This window comes from Corythoichthys intestinalis, chromosome 1 (assembly GCF_030265065.1).
Source record: "Corythoichthys intestinalis isolate RoL2023-P3 chromosome 1, ASM3026506v1, whole genome shotgun sequence".
Lineage (NCBI taxonomy): Eukaryota > Metazoa > Chordata > Actinopteri > Syngnathiformes > Syngnathidae > Corythoichthys > Corythoichthys intestinalis.
In genome coordinates, this window is record NC_080395.1 from 4,867,767 (window position 1) to 4,886,793 (window position 19,027).

General features: G+C 41.1%; 1 protein-coding gene and 1 long non-coding RNA gene across 2 annotated transcripts in view; both read right to left on the minus strand.

The window, feature by feature from the left end:
* LOC130920792 (NACHT, LRR and PYD domains-containing protein 12-like) overlaps window positions 1-19,027 on the minus strand; it is a 53,706-nt gene that overhangs the window by 20,359 nt on the left and 14,320 nt on the right. Inside the window, exons 7-8 of the mRNA XM_057844254.1 lie at window positions 13,097-13,267; window positions 12,850-13,023 (exon numbers count right to left, since the gene is read on the minus strand). Coding sequence (XP_057700237.1) covers window positions 12,850-13,023; window positions 13,097-13,267 — 345 coding nt within the window. The remainder of the gene's footprint in view (window positions 1-12,849; window positions 13,024-13,096; window positions 13,268-19,027) is intronic.
* Window positions 47-5,180, minus strand: LOC130920878 (uncharacterized). The gene is made up of 3 exons (XR_009064237.1): window positions 3,686-5,180; window positions 475-634; window positions 47-224 (listed from the first exon to the last, which is right to left on the minus strand). It is a non-coding gene; the product is annotated as an uncharacterized LOC130920878 (long non-coding RNA).

Sequence of the window (19,027 nt, forward strand, 5' to 3'; positions counted from 1 at the left end):
TATTTTTATGTCTGATACTTATTTGACAAACCTTTTTCTTCCAAGGCCAGTCCGCTGGTCCGTAGTCATAAGTTATCTCTTCACCAATGTCAAGGTCTCTTTGTGCAAATAAACACAGGTGAGGCTTGCCCTCTGTCACAATCATCTTCATTTTACAATTTGGGTGCTTGTGGTCATCATTGACCAGTCTTCCGAGACTGCCATCTTCTTTGGCAGCATCAATGCTTAAAAGACAATATGAAAAAATATATATATAAAATATATAGAATATACAGTATATACACATTTAAAAGGGGAAGGGAAATGCACAATTGGGTCATATTATAATATATATATAATAACATATATATCCTCAGAGATCAAGTGATTTTTCTCAAGACAATTTATGTCTTATGGCATTGATTTTCACCTGAACAGTTAAAACACTGAATGCATGAAAAAATAAAAATCTGATAACTGCAATCTTAGCCTCACCACCAAGTTTTTTCTTGCCAGCGGAAATCAAAGACAAAGACTCTTCCTGTTCCATAGTCCATCTTTCTCTTTTGGGATTCATCCCAATCTATTAATTCTCCTCTGTACTCCACCACAAAATCTTCTTTCCTGAAAGGGGCTTTGGTAAATACTCCTCGACCTTGTATGAACAAAAACAAAGGTTTGTAGCTTCATCTTCATAATTTTGACACAATTACTATGGAAAAGAAAAGAAAGAGTAGCAAGATCATCATTTGTACCACCATTTACTCTACAATGCCCTGATCACATTTTTGCACCTAAATCGGAGTCACCCCATTTTGAGGATTTGACAATTCCTGGTCACGATACAATAACAGGGCAATGTATTAAGATTAAGCCTGAACGATATATCATTTAAACATCTCCATCGCGAAGTGCATATGAGCGATAGTTTTATTTTTTTTAATCCACAAATTTATGTTGGTTCATGCTTTCTCGGTCCCGAGCTGATCGCTTTAGTGTCACTCGTGCTCCCTCCATCCCTCTCCCAGCTCTATGTTCCTCTGCACAGTTGCTTATTAAAGTTAACGATGGTTGTGTTTGATCTTGCCACTGAAGCGGACTTCAAATGCACCAGATGTTTCAGTCATTGTTTAACTTGTTAAGCACTTCTTGCAAGAAGGAAGCGTGCGTTGGAATGAATGTGTGTGTGTGGAAACGTTCGAGGTAGCCGGTCTTCTAAGGGGTTTTCTTTGTACACCTGTTGTGTCTTGGAAATGAACGCCAAAAGTGATTCTGCAGCCAAGGTAGATAAACAGAAGCATTTACTAAAGCAAAGCATTTGTCTACTACAGTACTTTATTCTTGTTTAAAAATGATTAGGTGGGACAGTTACATTTAAAACTGATCATCATTATTTCATTTGAAATGCTTAAAACCCATTTTTTAAAATATTTAGATACATTTTTTAAAGCATACTTTGGGGGAAAAAAGTGAAAAACATGTCTAATATCTCTTTCCAATGCTAAAAAAATAGGTATAAATAAGTATTTTTAATATCACAATATATTGCAATCCCCCCAAAAATCGCAGCAATGTTTCTTCCAATATCGTTCAGGCCTAATTAAGATTAAAAAAAAAAAAAAAAGGTAGAACTAGTTAATGTAAAAAAATTTCATATTCCAGATATCACTCTTGTATGATGATCTTATCATTAACGTCCTGCAACAGCCAGCAGAACATTCTATTTGTGGTACATATGCTTCTGCTGTTTCTGGATTTGTTGAAATATATACTTTTGTTTTTGTAATATCTGTGTACAACTGGATTGGTTTGTTATCAAGTTGTTTAGTGCAAACCGTTGTTTGGAAAATTAGGAAAATTAGTGAAAAAATAATTTGTTTACCTGAATAGCCTGGTGTTTGGGGAAAAAAAAAAAAAAAAAAAAAAAAAAAAAAAAATAGAATTAAGATTGAACATTTGACGATACATCGCAGTATAGGAGATAAATGTGGACAAAATTGTTACTACCCTTTATATTAAAAAAAAACAAAAAAAAAAACATATATTCAGACATGGGCTGATAACTAGTTTCAAAGGATACCAAGGTTTTAAAATGTCTAATTATCCGATTGTTAGATGAGCTATTTCAATATTATTGGCTGCTTTTAAACCCTAACAAACGTTCTCGCTGAGCTTATGGTGTTGACAGTTCGCAGGAATCAAATCAGCTTCTCAAAGCCGAAGGACATGCTGTTTTGTTAATACGAATCTTAGGCACACAACACAGTTGTTCAATGTAATTGCGTATAGAGCCGTCCCAAGTAGTCGATGACATTGATGACGTACTGTAAATGGGTCGGTTAGCACAACATACTGTTGAATGTTGATAATGTGAATACATCGACACGAGCATACAGTCAATTGTTAACAAATATGCACTGCTAAAATGGCATAAGCTTGGGATCCCAGTGTTTCGGGCAGGGAATAAGAGTTACGTTTGTTATAGTGGTTTTTAGTTTTTATGTTTGTAGAACAGCGGTAACCAATATGGTGCCCGTCGTCATCAGGTGCCCTGCCCCCCAAAAAACAAATAAGTAGTCGACAGTTTTAAAAATAGCTCACCAGTGATGCAATATTGTTAGTTCTCGATTCAACAATTTAAACTTGGTCTGAGCATTTTTTTTCAGTACAAAATATTCTACATATTGTTTGAGAAAACATGAATAATGTAAACAAATTATCAAAATAATGCATTTTAGATTTCTATTTTGATACCGTAATATTTGTACTCAAGGTTATCATACGGTAAGAAACTGATTTTGGCCCATGCCTATACCCAATGGTCATTTAAAGTTAACCATATACGGATTTCCAATTTTTGGCACTGTTACATGCATAGGGTTAGCCAGCAATACAGTCAGCCACGATGAGAATTTGGCTGTTTTCAGGAGCATGAAGTTACTACATAAAGTTGCTTGAAAAGGTAAATTTTAAGCAATTTCCACAAAAATTGCCTTGCGCACCTCATAAAATGACATAAGGCAGGGGTTGGCAACCCAAAATGTTGACTCATGAAGACTCATATTGAACCAAAAAAAAAAAAAACATGTCTGGAGCCGCAAAAAATTACATATTAGCCTTATAATGAAGGCAATACATGCTGTACGAATCTATATTAGATATGTTAGCCAATGACCAAAATGACTAAGTTGGCTACAAATAGATCATGAGCCTTTATCATTAAATGTTTATTTTTCCTGCAGTGCATCCTATTGAGAATGACGCACCACGTGACTACTCTGTTGTACGATGCTACCTCAACTTTGAACTTCATCACAATATTAATGAATTGAATAAATGTTTGTGTCATGATTTTCCTACTACAGAAACCATATTAAAACAAAAAATATATTTACCTCCCCCATCTTTTTCAGACATTTTTCAAGAAGCTCCACGGAGCCACTAGGACAGTGCTAAAGAACCGCATGCAGCTCTAGAGCCGCGGGTTGCCGACCGCTGACATAAGGCGATTAAAAAATATATATATCACCGAAAAAAATAATGCAAGGCCACATTTAAATAATTTGAAAAAAATCTAAATAAATACTCTTTGAGATTTAGACACGTCTGACTTGAACTAAAACGCTAAGAAGTCAACTCGGATACAGTAAAACAAAAACAATAACTTACAGTATATCTCAGTGAACATTTTAATACCATACAGTACCTTTAAAAGAACTGATGTACTTCTTCTCCAACTCGAGAGTCTTATCCAGACCCATTAAAGCATGTTCAATGGCATCCTGTTTTGGTGATTTCCTGCTTCTCAGGGAAGGCATTGCCAATTCTAAAAAATAAAATATAATGATTTTACACATTATTGGTATTATAGGCTAAATTTCTGCCTGCTGCCACACCAATTTGTAATTTTCTTTAAACAATGTAGCTGCATTACATAGCTTTCTTAGCGCTTTTATAAAAGAGTTACACTATAATGCAAAACTATCTTGTTAAATTTGTCCACGCAAGAGGGTATACGTTAATGTCCTACATAGCATATTGCTAGTTTGCATAGAGGTGCTTCAATAAAAACGTTTTGGCTACTATGCTAAGCTAGCTCACTAAAGTAAGTCCTTGCAGCACATACATACCGGCACTGAATTTCTGCACTAACTGCATAGCATAGTTGTCTTATATGCTTATATAAATCGCTATCGCTACAATGCTAAATTAGTTGGTTAAATTACGTGCGCCTCAGAGCAAGGCCAATTATGTGCTAAATGCTACCATCACAACGAAGCTGCTTATTTTAAACGTTTTATTTTTAACTATACCATCACTCCAATCAAGGAGAGTGTATATTGGGTCAAAATAACACTTACCTCTGCGTTAAAACAGGTAGTATATGTACTTTAATCAGGGTGACTTTCCAAAAGTTGCACTTCCTCCTCTCATTCAATTGTTCTCATCTGCAATGCATTGGGCGGTGCTTAATCAGTCTTCCCGCGCCAGCTGTGAACGTCAATATGTTTTAACCCCTTCAGACTTGCTGCAGGAGGACATGATGCGTGCGCATCTCTAAACCAATAAATACAGTGAATTCAGTTGCAATTGTCACTTCTGGGAGATGATTGTATGAAACTTTACCCATTGAAATCAAATCATGAGTAGTGAGAAGCCCTCTTTGCTATTTTTGGCTCTTTCAAAACGAATAACGTAAAGTGCCCGTTTGTCATCAAAAACACATTAACATAAAAAATGACCAATAAAAACTTTAAATAACCAAACCAAAAAATTGCACTTTGTTGTGGTGTTTGAGTAAAAATCAGGGCAGATTGTATTATTTTTTTCCCCATCAGTAAAACTGCGGGTCTGAAGGGGTCTCACTGTAACTTTAATTAATGTGTGGTTGTTAATAATTATATTTGAGTGACCTTTTTCAGGAAACACAATTTACATAAGAAGAGTTCATTTCCAAAAGCACGTCTTAAAATACACACACACATATATATATATATAAATTCAAAAAATTGTTTGCTTTTACTCAAATTTCTGGTAAAACCTGTAATAACACTGAATAAAAAAGGGTATGTTGGGTAAAGCACAAAAATCAAGGTTATCACTCATAGCAGTCGCATGCTAGGAGTTAATTGCAATAAGTCGTGACAGACAGACAGATAGTGTGGTGACCCTTTGTTGTTTGACATAATTCACCCATCGTACTGGTGTGTCCATTGGGCCGAGCGCGTTACCGGCTACGTCACAGTCACGGACAGATACTTTAGAGCTGCGCGCGTTCTGGCTGAGTTCAGAGTTCACAGAAAGCAGCAGAGTTCCTAGCGAGTTACAAGAGACACATGAGCCGCCGAGCACGGCAAATAAGACTCCATCCAACGTCTTACCGCTTACCCTGGTGACCCCGACGAGCCTCGCTGAAGTCTCAGAGGCATTTTTGAACACTTTAAGCAATGGCGGACGCTAGCTTTTTCGAGCTGGCGACGTTTAATGAGTCTTCTGCGGCCGCGTTGTTCGCGTTCGCGGAGGAGCAGTTCGTCCTCCGTGGTATTTCCAACGACACCATCCGCTTCTACCACGTGGTAGCCGCGCTCGGGTACTCGACGGCGGTCAGAGCACAGCACTTCATAGTCTTTCCGCCGAGACGTCGCACGTCTCGACCTCTTCCTCGACCGCAGCTGAGCAACGCGTGCCGCCTCTCTTGGCGTCCGCTTCTCCGGCCTCGCCTGGGCGGAGCTGCGCGACGCGCTCCTCGTCCTGGACGGGCGCCCGATCATCCTGCTCGGTCGTCCACCGCCTTGCATCCTGGTCGTCGCTTTTGGTCGCCCGCCGCCTGGCATCCTGGGCGTCCTCCAGACTGTTCTGCTCAGACTTCCCGCATCCGGCGTCCTGGACGGCCGCCTGACCGTCTGTTCGGTCGTTTTCCACTGACGCCCCGGCAGAGCAACTCATGCATTCCGTTCTTTTGATTCGGGTTGCGCCTGGCGTCCTGTGTGGGTGAATTCTGGGGGGACCTGTGGGGTGACCCTTTGTTGTTTGACATTATTCACCCATCGTACTTGTGTGTCCATTTGGCCGAGCGCGTTACCGGCTACGTCACAGTCACGTGACAGACACTTTAGAGCCGCGCGCGTTCCGGCTGAGTTCAGAGTTCACAGAGAGCAGCAGAGTTCCTAGCGAGTTACAAGAAACACATGAGCCGCCGAGCACGGGAAATAAGACTCCATCCAACGTCTTACCGCTAAGATAGATAGATAGATAGATAGATAGATAGATAGATAGATAGATAGATAGATAGATAGATAGATAGATAGATAGATAGATAGATAGATAGATAGATAGATAGATAGATAGATAGATAGATAGATGATGTGTTTTTTCCCGTCAACATAGTATACATACATAACATACTGCCCGATTAAGATTACTTTAAGATTTTTTTTCAAAAGCAGTTCTATTCTTTCTCCACGTGGTTATTCTGGTTGACTTGGCAAGGTAGGCAGACTTTTGTGGAGGGTATGAAAACATATAGTGTTTATCTGAATGTTTTGGGGGAAAACAGCCACTTTCCCATTCATCTTCACTGTATTTCAAATAAATACAACAACTCATTTGGCAATTAGCCCCAGAAATTGGACTGAACTCTGTGGCTGCCATTGATAAGAAAAATAAATTATTATTTTTAACTGTAAGGGTGAGAAGCAAACGATCATGTTTCTGTGCCATTAACAGCAGCAGATGTCCAATCAATTTTGACAGGCAGGGCAACCATTGGCTGCTAACTCACTCAATCAAATATATATGTATATATATATATAACACCATTATAACACCATGGTGTTAAATACAAATCATATCAGCCATCCATCGGTCTTCTTTGAGGTCGGGTCACAGGGACAGCAGCTTCAGCATCCCATACCATACTGTTTCCTCTGCTAGTTTGTCGGTCATCCCAAGGCCAGCTACAGTAGATCCACCTGCAATTCGCACCCACATCTTTTGTTTTCTCACTAGTAAAGGAGACCTAGTTTTAGACTGGCGGTCCAATCGGGCTGGAAGGGCTGTGGCGGGCCCTGCCACCGGAGCCTCGGGGAGTGGGGTTTGCACCCCCACCCTATTAAATTCTCGCCGCAAAGCCTTTCGGACCCCCGCCGGCTGATGAGGGGGCCAGTAACCAGGTTGGTGAGGGCACGCCTCGCGTCGCAGTGGCGCTGAGGAGTCATCCACTGGACCTCGACGCTCTCGGCTGATTCTGAGGCGTTCGGTATGGGTGGACGCTGGATGGACGCCTGGAACAAGCTCTCACTCCAAGATGATGCCAGCGTGTCTGCCTTGTCTTTTGAGCTTGCCAGGTTGGGCATCGCTGTAGTCGCCTTCATCGACCAGGCAGTGGCCAGATCAAGGTAGGTGGTTACACCTATGACTGGTCGGGTCGAGCCGAAGGTCGGCGCACCGAGGGTTTGGCCATTGTGGTGGCCAACAGGGGGGCTTCGCAGGTCAGGGAGGTCATGCTGGTCTCAGAGCGTACCATGAGGGTGCGACCCGCTCACTCGGTGGGCGTTATGTCGTTTGTTGCAGTGTACGCTCCAACCAGGGAAAGTGAGCTTCCAAAGAAGGGAGCCTTCTACACTGAGCTTGAATCGGCGATGGATGCTGTTCCAAAGAGAGACACAAGGATCATGCTTGGCGACTTCAACACTGTCACTCGTACGTCATGGGACTGCTAGGAGTCATGTCTCGGTCCTCACAGCTCTGGAACGTGTCCCCAAGGGAATCTGTGACGACAACTCCGAGAGGCTGCTCGACTTTGCAGTAAGTCGCGGTCTTCGGGTTGGAGGGTCGTGGTTCACGAGGCCGAATTTACGGACCTGGTATTCTAATACTGGCCGAACTGCGAAGGAGCTCGATCATGTACTCGTGGACGGAACTGTCGTGTCTTCCAGAGTGGCCAGTTCTTCAGCACTGACCATCAGTTGCTGGTAGCGACACTGAAGCTACAGCTAGGGGCATGCCGCATTGCGCGACGGCCAGCCAAATTCGGCTGGATGTCGGAAGCCTGCGGGACCCCCGGGTGGCAGACGCGCACTCCAAAAACCTGACAGAATGGCTTGGGCGACTGGGCGTTGTGGGGGAGGCGCAGGATATGTGGACTGGCTTCAGGGACTGTGTCCGGGCGACAGCTAGTGACAGCATCCCAAAGTTGCCCGGGGCCATCGGAGTGGGCTTTCGGAAGCGACGTTAAACATCATCGACGAGAGCCGCAAGGCAAGACTTGACCGCAATTCCGAGCCCTACAGGCAGCTGAGGAGAAAGCCCATCTGCACAGTTCATGGGGAGCAGGAGGACACACATTCCGGCGACGCTCGTCTGGTTTTCTAAGTCATCCACGAGCTGCGTTCCTCTGCCTCCCGTCCAAGCTGCACGGTGGTTCTAGCTGCTGATGGCACAGTCCTGTCGGAAGAGGACGCCCCGTGGCGCTGGGTTTAGTACTTTGAGGAGCTGCGTGGGGCCGAGCCTCCCAGCTGAGAGCTCCCCGCCAAGGGCATTGCATGCCTGACGCCTGACCCACTGGTCAACATTGTTGTGCCAACCCTTGAGGATGTCCGAAAGGCTGTTGGCCAGTTGGGGGATGGGAGTGCACCAGGCAACTGCGGTGTCTACGGATAGACGCTTAAAGCTGGGCCGACGCCGCCCTGCGGGAGTTGCAGGCACTCATCTGCTCCGTTTGGAGCTCGGGTGACATTCGAGAGTCCAGCAACCACCACAGGGTCACCCGCCTCTCAGTGCCCGGCAAAGTCTTCACACATGTACTTCTGAACAGGATACGTCAGCAGCTACTCGATCACCAGCGTCCTGAATAGTCTGGGCTCACACCAAAGAAGTCCACTGTCGACCGCATCCTAGCACTTCGCGTTTTTTCAGAGCGACTTCTTGAATATGAGAAGGAAGTATTAGCTGCCTATGTCAATTTCAGGAAGGCGTTGGAGTCAGTGAGTAGAGACGCTTTGTGGAGACTTTTGGAGCTCCGCAGCATTCCACTGCACCTTGTTCTCATCCCGGCTCTGTACTCTGGAACAGAGGGTGCTGTGTAGTAGCTGGAAGAGAATCTTGCGAATGTAAGGGTACCGGGCCGGGAAGGCGCCCGGACCTACGCTAGGAGATCAGCCGCTGAGTGGAGCGCGAGGGTGAACGCAGCGAAGCGTCTTCCTTGCACGTGTCCCCACACCTGACCTCACCTGAATGACAGCAAGACCCGGAGGGGCATGATTGAGAGTAACCCCAAACACCCCCAGATCAGCTCCTGAGTGGTTTTTAATGCCTGGAAATCTGCGCTCATTGCATATCAATATTTATACAATGTCTAAGCATAAAGAAGTCCATATGTCCATTTGGCACCTGGACACCTTAGGCCGCAGCTCAATTAATGACTTTGTAGTCGTGTCATTAGGCCTGCGGCTGAATGTCATGGACGCTCGGGTGAAGAGAGAGGTGGAGCTGTCAACTGATCACATTATGAGTTGGCTCCAGTGGTAGGAAAAGATGCCAGTCTGGAAAATCTGAATGTTTTGTGAGGCAGGGCTCCACACGTTTTGCATTGCTTGCATTGGTGTGCCTAACTTTTTTTTTGGATGCACCAGCACAAAATCTAGGACCCATATTTTTCATTGCATCGCATTTGATGCCATACTTTGTAGAAATTGCTTGTCGTAATGAAGTGCTTCAGTGAGTTTAGATTGAACATTTTAATTTAAGACATTGAAAAACAACAAAATCCAAATAAGTGCTTCTGCTTAAAGTCCGTCACTGAACAGAATTTGAGAATTTCAAACTTCCTAAAACTTCTAAAATCCTAGATGGTTAGCAAATTTAGGATAAAGGAAACATCGTTTTTCCGATTGTTTACGCTTTCAGTTTCCAAAAAGGATCAGTTTTCATTCAGAATTAAAGGTAAACTCCAAACATGGTAAAACTGACTAGTTATTTGAATAAACGTTGAGATGTGCATGAAACATTTTCGAGATATCATCTCGTGTATTCATAAGCATAAAATGGTAATGAACCACCTACACCTTTCACCCATGGCTTGAAAAATTGGATCATTTTACGCTTTCATCTGTTGGGAAAGATCCGCAAAAGTTTGTTAAAAAACGCGAAGGTGTCTTGTGAATGAATGTATAAGTTTTAATACACATAATTTATATAACTCAAAGTGTTGTATATATTAAAGCTTTTACCTGAGAGGGATTTTTGTATTATTGTAGTTGCGCAATGTGTCCCCACAACAGATAAAAAACTGGGTGATCTGTGTGTGCCCACAATGACATAAAAACAAGACAAGTTTGTTCTGTGTATGTCCACACAATGGCATAAAAACAAGACAAGTGTGTGAAAGTGTGCGTAACTGTGTGTAGATGCAGTACCATGTTCTGTCTACAGGGGCAGCACTGAGCACACACACTTCACACAAAAAAGTTGGTTTTCGTGTATTGTGGGTAAAGCGCTGAAATTTTGACAGAACGTCTATCTAGTCATTTTATCACTATATCAATGATAAAAATTGTGGGGTCCAGGGTTTTGGTCCCCACAAGTTTTTTGGTCCCCACACTATGACTGGGCTGTCAGGTGTTGGTCCCCACAATGTAGCAAAGACAAACACACACACACACACACACACACACACACACACACACACACATATATATACTGGACTGTCTCAGAAAATTAGAATACACAATATTCTAATTTTCTGAGACAGTCCTGTACATTAATCCACCATTTAAAGCAGGGGTGTCCAAACTTTTTGCAAAGGGGACCAGATTTGGCGTGGTAAAAATGTGGGGGGCCGACCTTGGCTGACGTCCTTTACATAGAACAATATACAGGACTGTCTCAGAAAATTAGAATATTGTGTATTCTAATTTTCTGAGACAGTCCAGTATATATATATATATATATATATATATATATATTCCCCACTTTACACTGTATATAAAGGCCAAAAACGCCTATGACCATACCTGCTGTTTGTGTTGAATTGTCAAACATAAAACTATTGTCTTATTTTGTTCTGTTGCATGTTTATCCTAGCAAGTTGAATAAATATGATCAAGCTTCAAAACGGTTGGTCGAGCATGTGTGGTTGTCAATGGGACCTCAACATTACAAATTTTCTAAAATGTTGATTATCATTGGTCGGTGAAGAAAACAACAGTTTGGATATGAAGATTTTGGTGTCCTGAAAAAAGGGACCCAACCTGGCCATTGAGAACATTTTTTTTCTTTGAGATATAAAGGCAACATTAGAGGCATGCAAATTCGACCAAAATAGGCTTAGGTCTTAAAGGGTTAAGGTACGGTGTTAAAAAAGGTTTGTTTATAACTTGGCACAGCCCTTGTCCCAAAAATTACAAAACAGATGGTGAATTTGTATTGAAATAACTATTTTTTTTATCTCATTGAAACAAATATAGTTTTATATCAGTTTGCACAAGGGACTAACTTTATAACAATCAGAAAAGTAACTCCCTCAAAGACACTTCAGTTTTGACTTAAACTGAATTGACTCACGTAATCTTTGAAAACATGGATTTGAAACACTGTCCAGATGGCTAATCCAGTTTATGTGTGAATGGAGAAAAACACTTGTACCTTTCTTGTGACCTTTTTGTGACCCGAATTGTGTTCCACATATATAAATACACACATATAGCAATAACTGCACACACATATAGCAATAACTGCCTTTGAGAGTAACTGTGTATTGCTGTTTTTATGTGCACACGTTCTTTTGGACTGACTGTACAACTTCTTCTCAGGTTATGCCCGCTACTTTGACGCTGTTTAGCTCATTGCTATGGTTACCAAGTTACCTGATACGAACCATCTGCTGCTAAAAAGTACAACGAGTGAACCAATCATATTTGGACACGAGACTCATCTCCTTAAGAGGTTGAGCAAAACATGTTAAGATTGCCATTTTTGGGCAGGCAGCGTGCATCCTGAGAGCAGGAGCTGGCCATCTCTGTTCTCACGTGGCATGTGCCAATAAAAAGCCGGACATTTCCGGGTCACGTCAGAGTGTGCCAGAGGATTAATGTGATCGCTTTGCGTGGTTCGTTGAATGCTCAGACCAGGAGCGTTTGGCTCTCCGCTCATTGTCGACAGGTAGGCGCTTGATTCATTATCAGGGAACTCGTTGTGCTTTAACGGTGGCGTGGGGGTGTTTTAGCTTCGACAATGAATATATCTAGTGCCATTGTTTCTTGTGCTTGTATGTATTTTAACTGCATCGTGGGGGTCTTAGGTGATGACAAGTGACAATTTAGACCTAGCGTTGTGGTTATTCTGTGTTATGCTTGTTTTTTGCTTGCCTTTGTGGGATTGTAATCAATAGATTTCATTTATTTGCAATTTCTAATCAATAAACATTGTCTATTTCGCAAAAGTGAGTCTGTAGCTGACTCACTGCGAACCTTGACATTTCGTAAAACAATGTGTATGTAAATTAGAGATGCTTGTGTGTCTCCATTTCCTATATCTTTTTCTTGTGTGTAGGTGAAGACAGACCTGAGGAACCAGCTGGGGACAATCTGGTAGCACGCATCACATTGATTATATACGGACCACCTATTGCTGATTTTCTTCATGAAAGAGCCTTCAAATTGTTTTTAAAAATCAAGTGCAGGCAGGATGCAAACTTTGCAAATAGATCTTGGTTGTGGTTTTTCTTGGAAAAAAATAAATGTCATAAAAAAAAAAAAAAAAAATCCTATTCGTCATGATATGAAAGGATTTGCAGCACACCACCACCACAGCTTAAAAAAATTCTAGCGGAAACCATGAACACTCGGACAAGCAACATTGTTTTGATCCTACCAGACAGCCTTCAGGCAATAGCTGGGATCCTCTTGGACGTCCAATAAGACCGCCTTTCCTTTTTTTTTTATTTCATTGACATTTAAATTCAGCACTTGAAGATGGGAGGGGTTCAACTTGAGCGCCTCGGCCAAAAAAACGCATCCTTTATCCGTGATCTTGCAATATATCAGCCTGCAACAAATGATATAACTGCGTGAAGTCAGGAAGGGAGCTTGGAACATTACCAACAGGAGGAGCTCCTTACTCGAGGGACTCTAACTTGCAGTGTGGACTGGCCAGTCCTTTCGAGAGGATCTCTACCCCTTCGTCCGACAGATTGTTCCCGCCCAGGTCCAGACTCTTCAGGTTGGATAGAGAGCTGAGAACGGAAGCCAGCGGGTGACAGCTGCCTTTTCCCAGCTTACAATTCCATAGACTGGAGCACACAGACAGGAGGAAGACGTGAGCCAAACATAACGCCTGCTGACTTTAGTATGCTGCTTTGAATAATAATCATAGATTTTATTTCAAGATGACAAACAAAACAGCACATCACAAAACCCTGTGACTAATCAGAAAAAAAACTAATCGTTTTATCCAAGGGCGGAGCTTTGCATAGGGATGGTAGGGACAAAACGCTACCAACTTTTCAGGATGCTCGAATTGTACCTACCAGCTTTTAAGCAACCTCATTTGCATTATATAATGTGTTCAGTTATATAGCTCATATAGATTGTCTTCCTATATGATGTAACGATAGAATTAACCCTACCATTATTAAGTGAATTATTTTCATTATTATCACTTACATTTACCCCAACATTTACCCCTCACTTGTTAATGAGCCAGTCCGTTTTTTTCCTCAAACGCACGTTTGATTGGCTGATGATTCCCACTCTCTCACAGTACAGAATTACGTTACATGTCGACATGTGTCCGCCTCCTCTGCCCGCTTTGAAGAGGAGGGATATTAGGCTAAGTTCTTAAGGTCTTAATGCACGAATCTGATTTTTTCGTGTTTTTCCGACTCGAGTGAGGCATTATTAGGTTGACGGTCTGAACGGGACATGTCGCATAGAAGTGGACCATTTCAAATCCGATCTGGGTCACTTGCGTATGTGGTTTAAATCTGATCTGGCCCACAGTTTTCCAGAACGTGGCGGCGGTCTGAACTGTCAAGTTTCCCAAGTGGGAATTCATGCAACAATTGCATCAGCAAAGAGCGACAGGCACGGAGGACGGCAGCGACCTAGGCTTTAGCGCCTAGCTTGAACTCGGCTTTCTGGGAAGAGGCGAGCTTGACAACAGTCAGGAAAAAAAAATAAAATCATGGGTCAAGGCTGAGAATGCTCAGTTTTCTTTCTGTGTGGTAAATGAGCAGTACTCTATTTCAGTATCGCTTCCATGGCCAAGAGTCGGGGCAAACTGACCGTATGTGTGTGCGTGCACGACGTACACACACACAGTGCATGCGTTTAATCAATCCATATAAACGTTGAGTATAAGACTAAACAGGGATTATTTATGATTCTTATTTGTGTCCTCTTTTTGGAAATAAAAATATGATCACCCTAGAATGATGCAGAGCCAGCATGTGTAGTCATTTGTTTTGATGCTTCTGCGCATGCGGGTCCGTTCGCTCAGCGCCTGTCGGACTGCGAGTTAATGCACATGCGTAACACTTGAATGTGCTCAATGGACAAAGGCAGTCGGAACGGGCACGCCCAAAAAAACAGATATGACGAAAATTCAAACTCTAATTGTGCATTAAGACCTGCTGTATGAACCTAGCCTAATTAGAAGTTGTTGTTTTTCCAGCCGGCAGCCGCTATAAGTAATTTCAAAAGTGAAAAGGTGGGATAACGCAGCACTAATTTTGCTACTGAAAGTCCGACCTGCATCTCAGTTTAGCATTACCATTACATTAAACTGTGTGAAGTTGCCAAACTGATAAGGAAACTGCTTCAGTATGGAGGTAGATTTGTGTCTATTATTTTATCCCCAAAAAAAGTCACTTCAATCAAAATATATTTTCTATCAAAATAAAAGTCACTTCAATCAAAAAAAAAGTGTTTGAATGCAAAAATAAATTTGAAAGAAAAAATATGCATTTAAAGGGTATTACAACACCTGGGTAAATGCTAATATTCCATCAATTATCCATAAACTCATGCCTTTTGGATTCGTATCATGCCACTACATGTAATTACACACATCACAACACCAAGAAAATGATAGAAATTTGGATCGATTGTCATGCTAAAACGACCAGCGCACGAGATCCCGGAAATCTAGCATATTGTGTGCGTGACGTAACAACAAGGAAACACCCGGCTCAGTGCTTAGTACTGAATGGCGGCAATGATGGCGGACAATTTTGTTTCTCGTTGCAGCGATGAGGTCCCGAGGAGAGTTATGAACCTTTCTTTGGTGTTTGGATTATCAATTTGAGCCCAAACGTAAGCTAATGCAGCCTAATGAAAGGATCATTGAGGGGAGCAATCACACTGATGAAACGCTGGCAACAGATCATGTGGGGAAACACCGAATGGTTTGTTTTGCATTTCTTTTTGTGAAGCTGATACACCGTGACCGCAAAATAATGTATAGAATAATGATCATTTATTGTGCTATCATCGGTTTTCGCTCTGCCAACCGACACAAATATGAATGGGATTAGAGGATTTGTTCTATATATTTTACGAGCGATAATTTATGCACCGCATCTGCTTTCAGCAGCAATTTCTTGGCAAAACCTGATTTCATTTGTCCATAGTTCGAATAGTTTTCAGGTGTAAAATGCTCACCACAAAAAACCGTGCCGGAGGCCGGGTCTGCAAAATTAGCCCTCTTAGCACGGACGAACTTTACTCATTGTCTTCGTGGTCCAGCTCTTTTTCTTGCTTTTAGGAACTCATGGGTACTACATTGCGACAAATGGCTATTTGTACAGCACATAGCAGAACAGGTTTGAACCATTTTAGCGATTTTTTTATAAAACACAAACACAACTCTCGTCGATAAACAACGATGGCACCCGCCTCGACCTTTTGTTTCCTTGTTGTGACGACTCCGCCCCACTCGGCTGTTTCCGGAATACTTTCGGAAATGTTCGTAATTTTCGATAATTGCTCATGAATGTGATTGATTTTTTTGTTAACTTTATTAATATTTGTTATCTTGCCACATAACAGTTTTATTGATATCACACAACCCCTTAGTATTAAAACTTTTTCTTTGATTGAATTTTCTTTTTTTGATTGAAGTAATGTAGTTTTGCGTTTGGGCTAGAGCAGGGCAGTAAACCGAAAATTTACCGGTACCGAAGTTCTTCACGATGACTGACGTAATTTTGACCATATCGGTGAATTCGGTAATTTAATGAAACAAGAAAATGCAGCCTTTTTATCCCGCTTTGACGCTGTGTTGTCCGGCTATGTTCATTCCCCTTTAAGAAAGCAGTCAGTGTGCTTACGTATGGAGTCACAGGTTTATCAGGAAGCCAAACAAACAGAAGCCCGGTAGGCTAACGCTAGCAGCTAATGCTACAAGCAAACGCGATGGAGTGCGGCTTAAGGGAGGTTCGCCAAACTTTCACCCGACACTAAGTAGACTCTTGGCGGCATCCAGACGGGGGTTCACCCACTGTCCTCCCTTGTTCTCACGATTTCCGGACAGGGTGCTTTCAGTGCTTTCTACTGGTAGCCACGCCACAGGCTAACGCTAGCGGCTAACGCTAGCGGTTAACGCTACAAATGAACGTGATGAAGTCGGATAGCACCTCTAACCTCGTCGAAACGGCTAAACTTAATGAGTGGATTGGGCACGGACTGCATCTAGCAATTAGTAAGTCACATTATTTTGTGTCTCTATGTGTGATTTCTCCGATAGCTTTTGTGATGGTAAAGCATTTAGCATAAAGTACAATCCAACAGTAAAAATTATAATATGACCGTTTAATTGCCCCAGCTATTTTTCTGTATGTGCTTAATTCTGTGTCATTACTCCCATCATAAAATCTTAAATATTCCCTTTGCAGAAGATCAATATAGCTTTAATGTATGTGTGTCTGTGTGGGGGTTCATGTGTGCTTGCATGAATTAAAAATGCACTGGGGGAAAAAAAAAACTGAAACCTTGAAGTAAACACTTGTGTTGAGTAATTATGTCACTGCAGCCATTAACAACAAATTGTCTTTTTGAAGTGTACTGTTCAAGCTGTAATTTATTTGTGTTACAAAGACATGTTTGCACAGGCATATTGATTTTGACAATGTCCATTGTTCAAGCCATACAAGCTGTTAGAAATGTTCATACTTGAATTCTTATTGTTTACAATGAATTTTTATATACTTAATGTTTAGACTGCATGTACAATACGAAACGGTTCATCTGTATTTCATGAATTTATTCAGATCTTCAAATTATATAACGGTCCGCTTGGGCGAATTTATCGTCATTTATCGTTATCGAGGTAAATCTGCTCAATTTACCGTGATACGTGCTTAAGGCCATATCGCCCAGCCCTAGTTTGTGCCATATTTTGGCTAGGACATTTGTGTCTTTATATTCAATCAAAAAATAAGTTGCTTCATACAAACAAAAAAAATTCAAAAAAAAAAAATCATTTCAATGTAAAATGAAAAATTTCCAATCATAGAAAAAAAGTTTTTGTATGCGTAAAATATTTGAAACTCAGAAATTTGCATTTGAACACTTCATTTTTCATTAAAACTGCTTTCTTTGATTGAAGCAATCCTTTTTGCGTTTGGGCCATGTTGCGGGTAGGACATTTGTGTCTAAATCATTCAATCCCAGAAAAAGTTGCTTCAATCAAAAAAAAAACTATTTTCAATCAAAGAAAAAATCATTTGCAAAAATAAAATTGCCATTACCTTAAAATATATATATATATTTTTAAATATTTTTTTAATTTGAAATATTTTTTTTTTTTTCTTGAAGTGTCACATTTTTGTAGAGCATAAAGTTTTGAACTCATTTGAAGTACTAAAAGTTTTGAACGTACTTTTTTTTTTTTGAAGTAGAAAAAGTTTTGATTCAATCATTTTCACACAAAGATCCAACTTCGCCGCTACTTCCGACATGTTTGAGTGACAAGTGACTCCGCCAATGGCGTAAGCCATAAAAGCATGATGACCATTCCGCGACACGGGACCCTCCAAGGAGGTGATCTCGGGGTCCCACCAGTGTGCCGCGACAGGGCACCGTACTGTCGCGGGCACTCCGGTGAGATACCGATGTCACATCCCCGCCCCGGCGGTCGGTCGCTTAAGACACGAGGCTTTACACCCCTGTACCGGCACGTCGCGACACCCCGGTTGAACGCCGATTGCCATCCGTCACGTCAGGGCAGCGGGTCAAGTTTCCCGTGTTGAATCACATTAAGCAGCAGGCTCCGAGCCAAGCCAAGTCCGATGGCTGGCTGGAACCCTGGTGGCCATTATTCTTGCTTCATCATGCTTTTATGGCTTACGCCATTGGCGGAGTCACTTGTCACTTAAACATGTCGGAAGTACAAAAAATGTGACACTTCAATAAAAAAAAAAAAAATATATATATATATATATATATATTTCAATTAAAAATATCATATATATTTTATAAGTTTTTTTTTTTTTTTTGAAGTGTCACATTTTTGGGAGAGCAAAAAGTTTTGAACTTAAATATGTCGGAAGTAGCGGCAAAATTGGATCGTTGTGTCAAAGTGATTCAATCAAAACTTTTTTTACTTAAAAAAAGTGCATTCAAAACTTTTAGTGCTTCAAATAAATGAGTTCAAAAGTTTTTGCTCTCCAAAAAAATGTGACACTTCAATAAAAAAAAAAAAAAAAATATATATATATATATATATATATATATATATATATATATATATATAATTTCAATTAAAAATATATATTTTTTTTTTTTTTTTTTTAGGGGAGGGCAATTTTATTTTTGCAAATGATTTTTTTCTTTGATTGAAAATAGTTTTTTGATTGAAGCAACTTTTCCTGGGATTGAATGATTTAGACACAAATGTCCTACCCGCAACATGGCCCAAACGCAAAAAAGGATTGCTTCAATCAAAGAAAACAGTTTCAATGAAAAATGAAGTGTTCAAATGCAAATTTCCGAGTTTCAAATATTTTTTCGCATTCCCAAAAAATTTTTTATGATTGAAAATTTGTCATTTT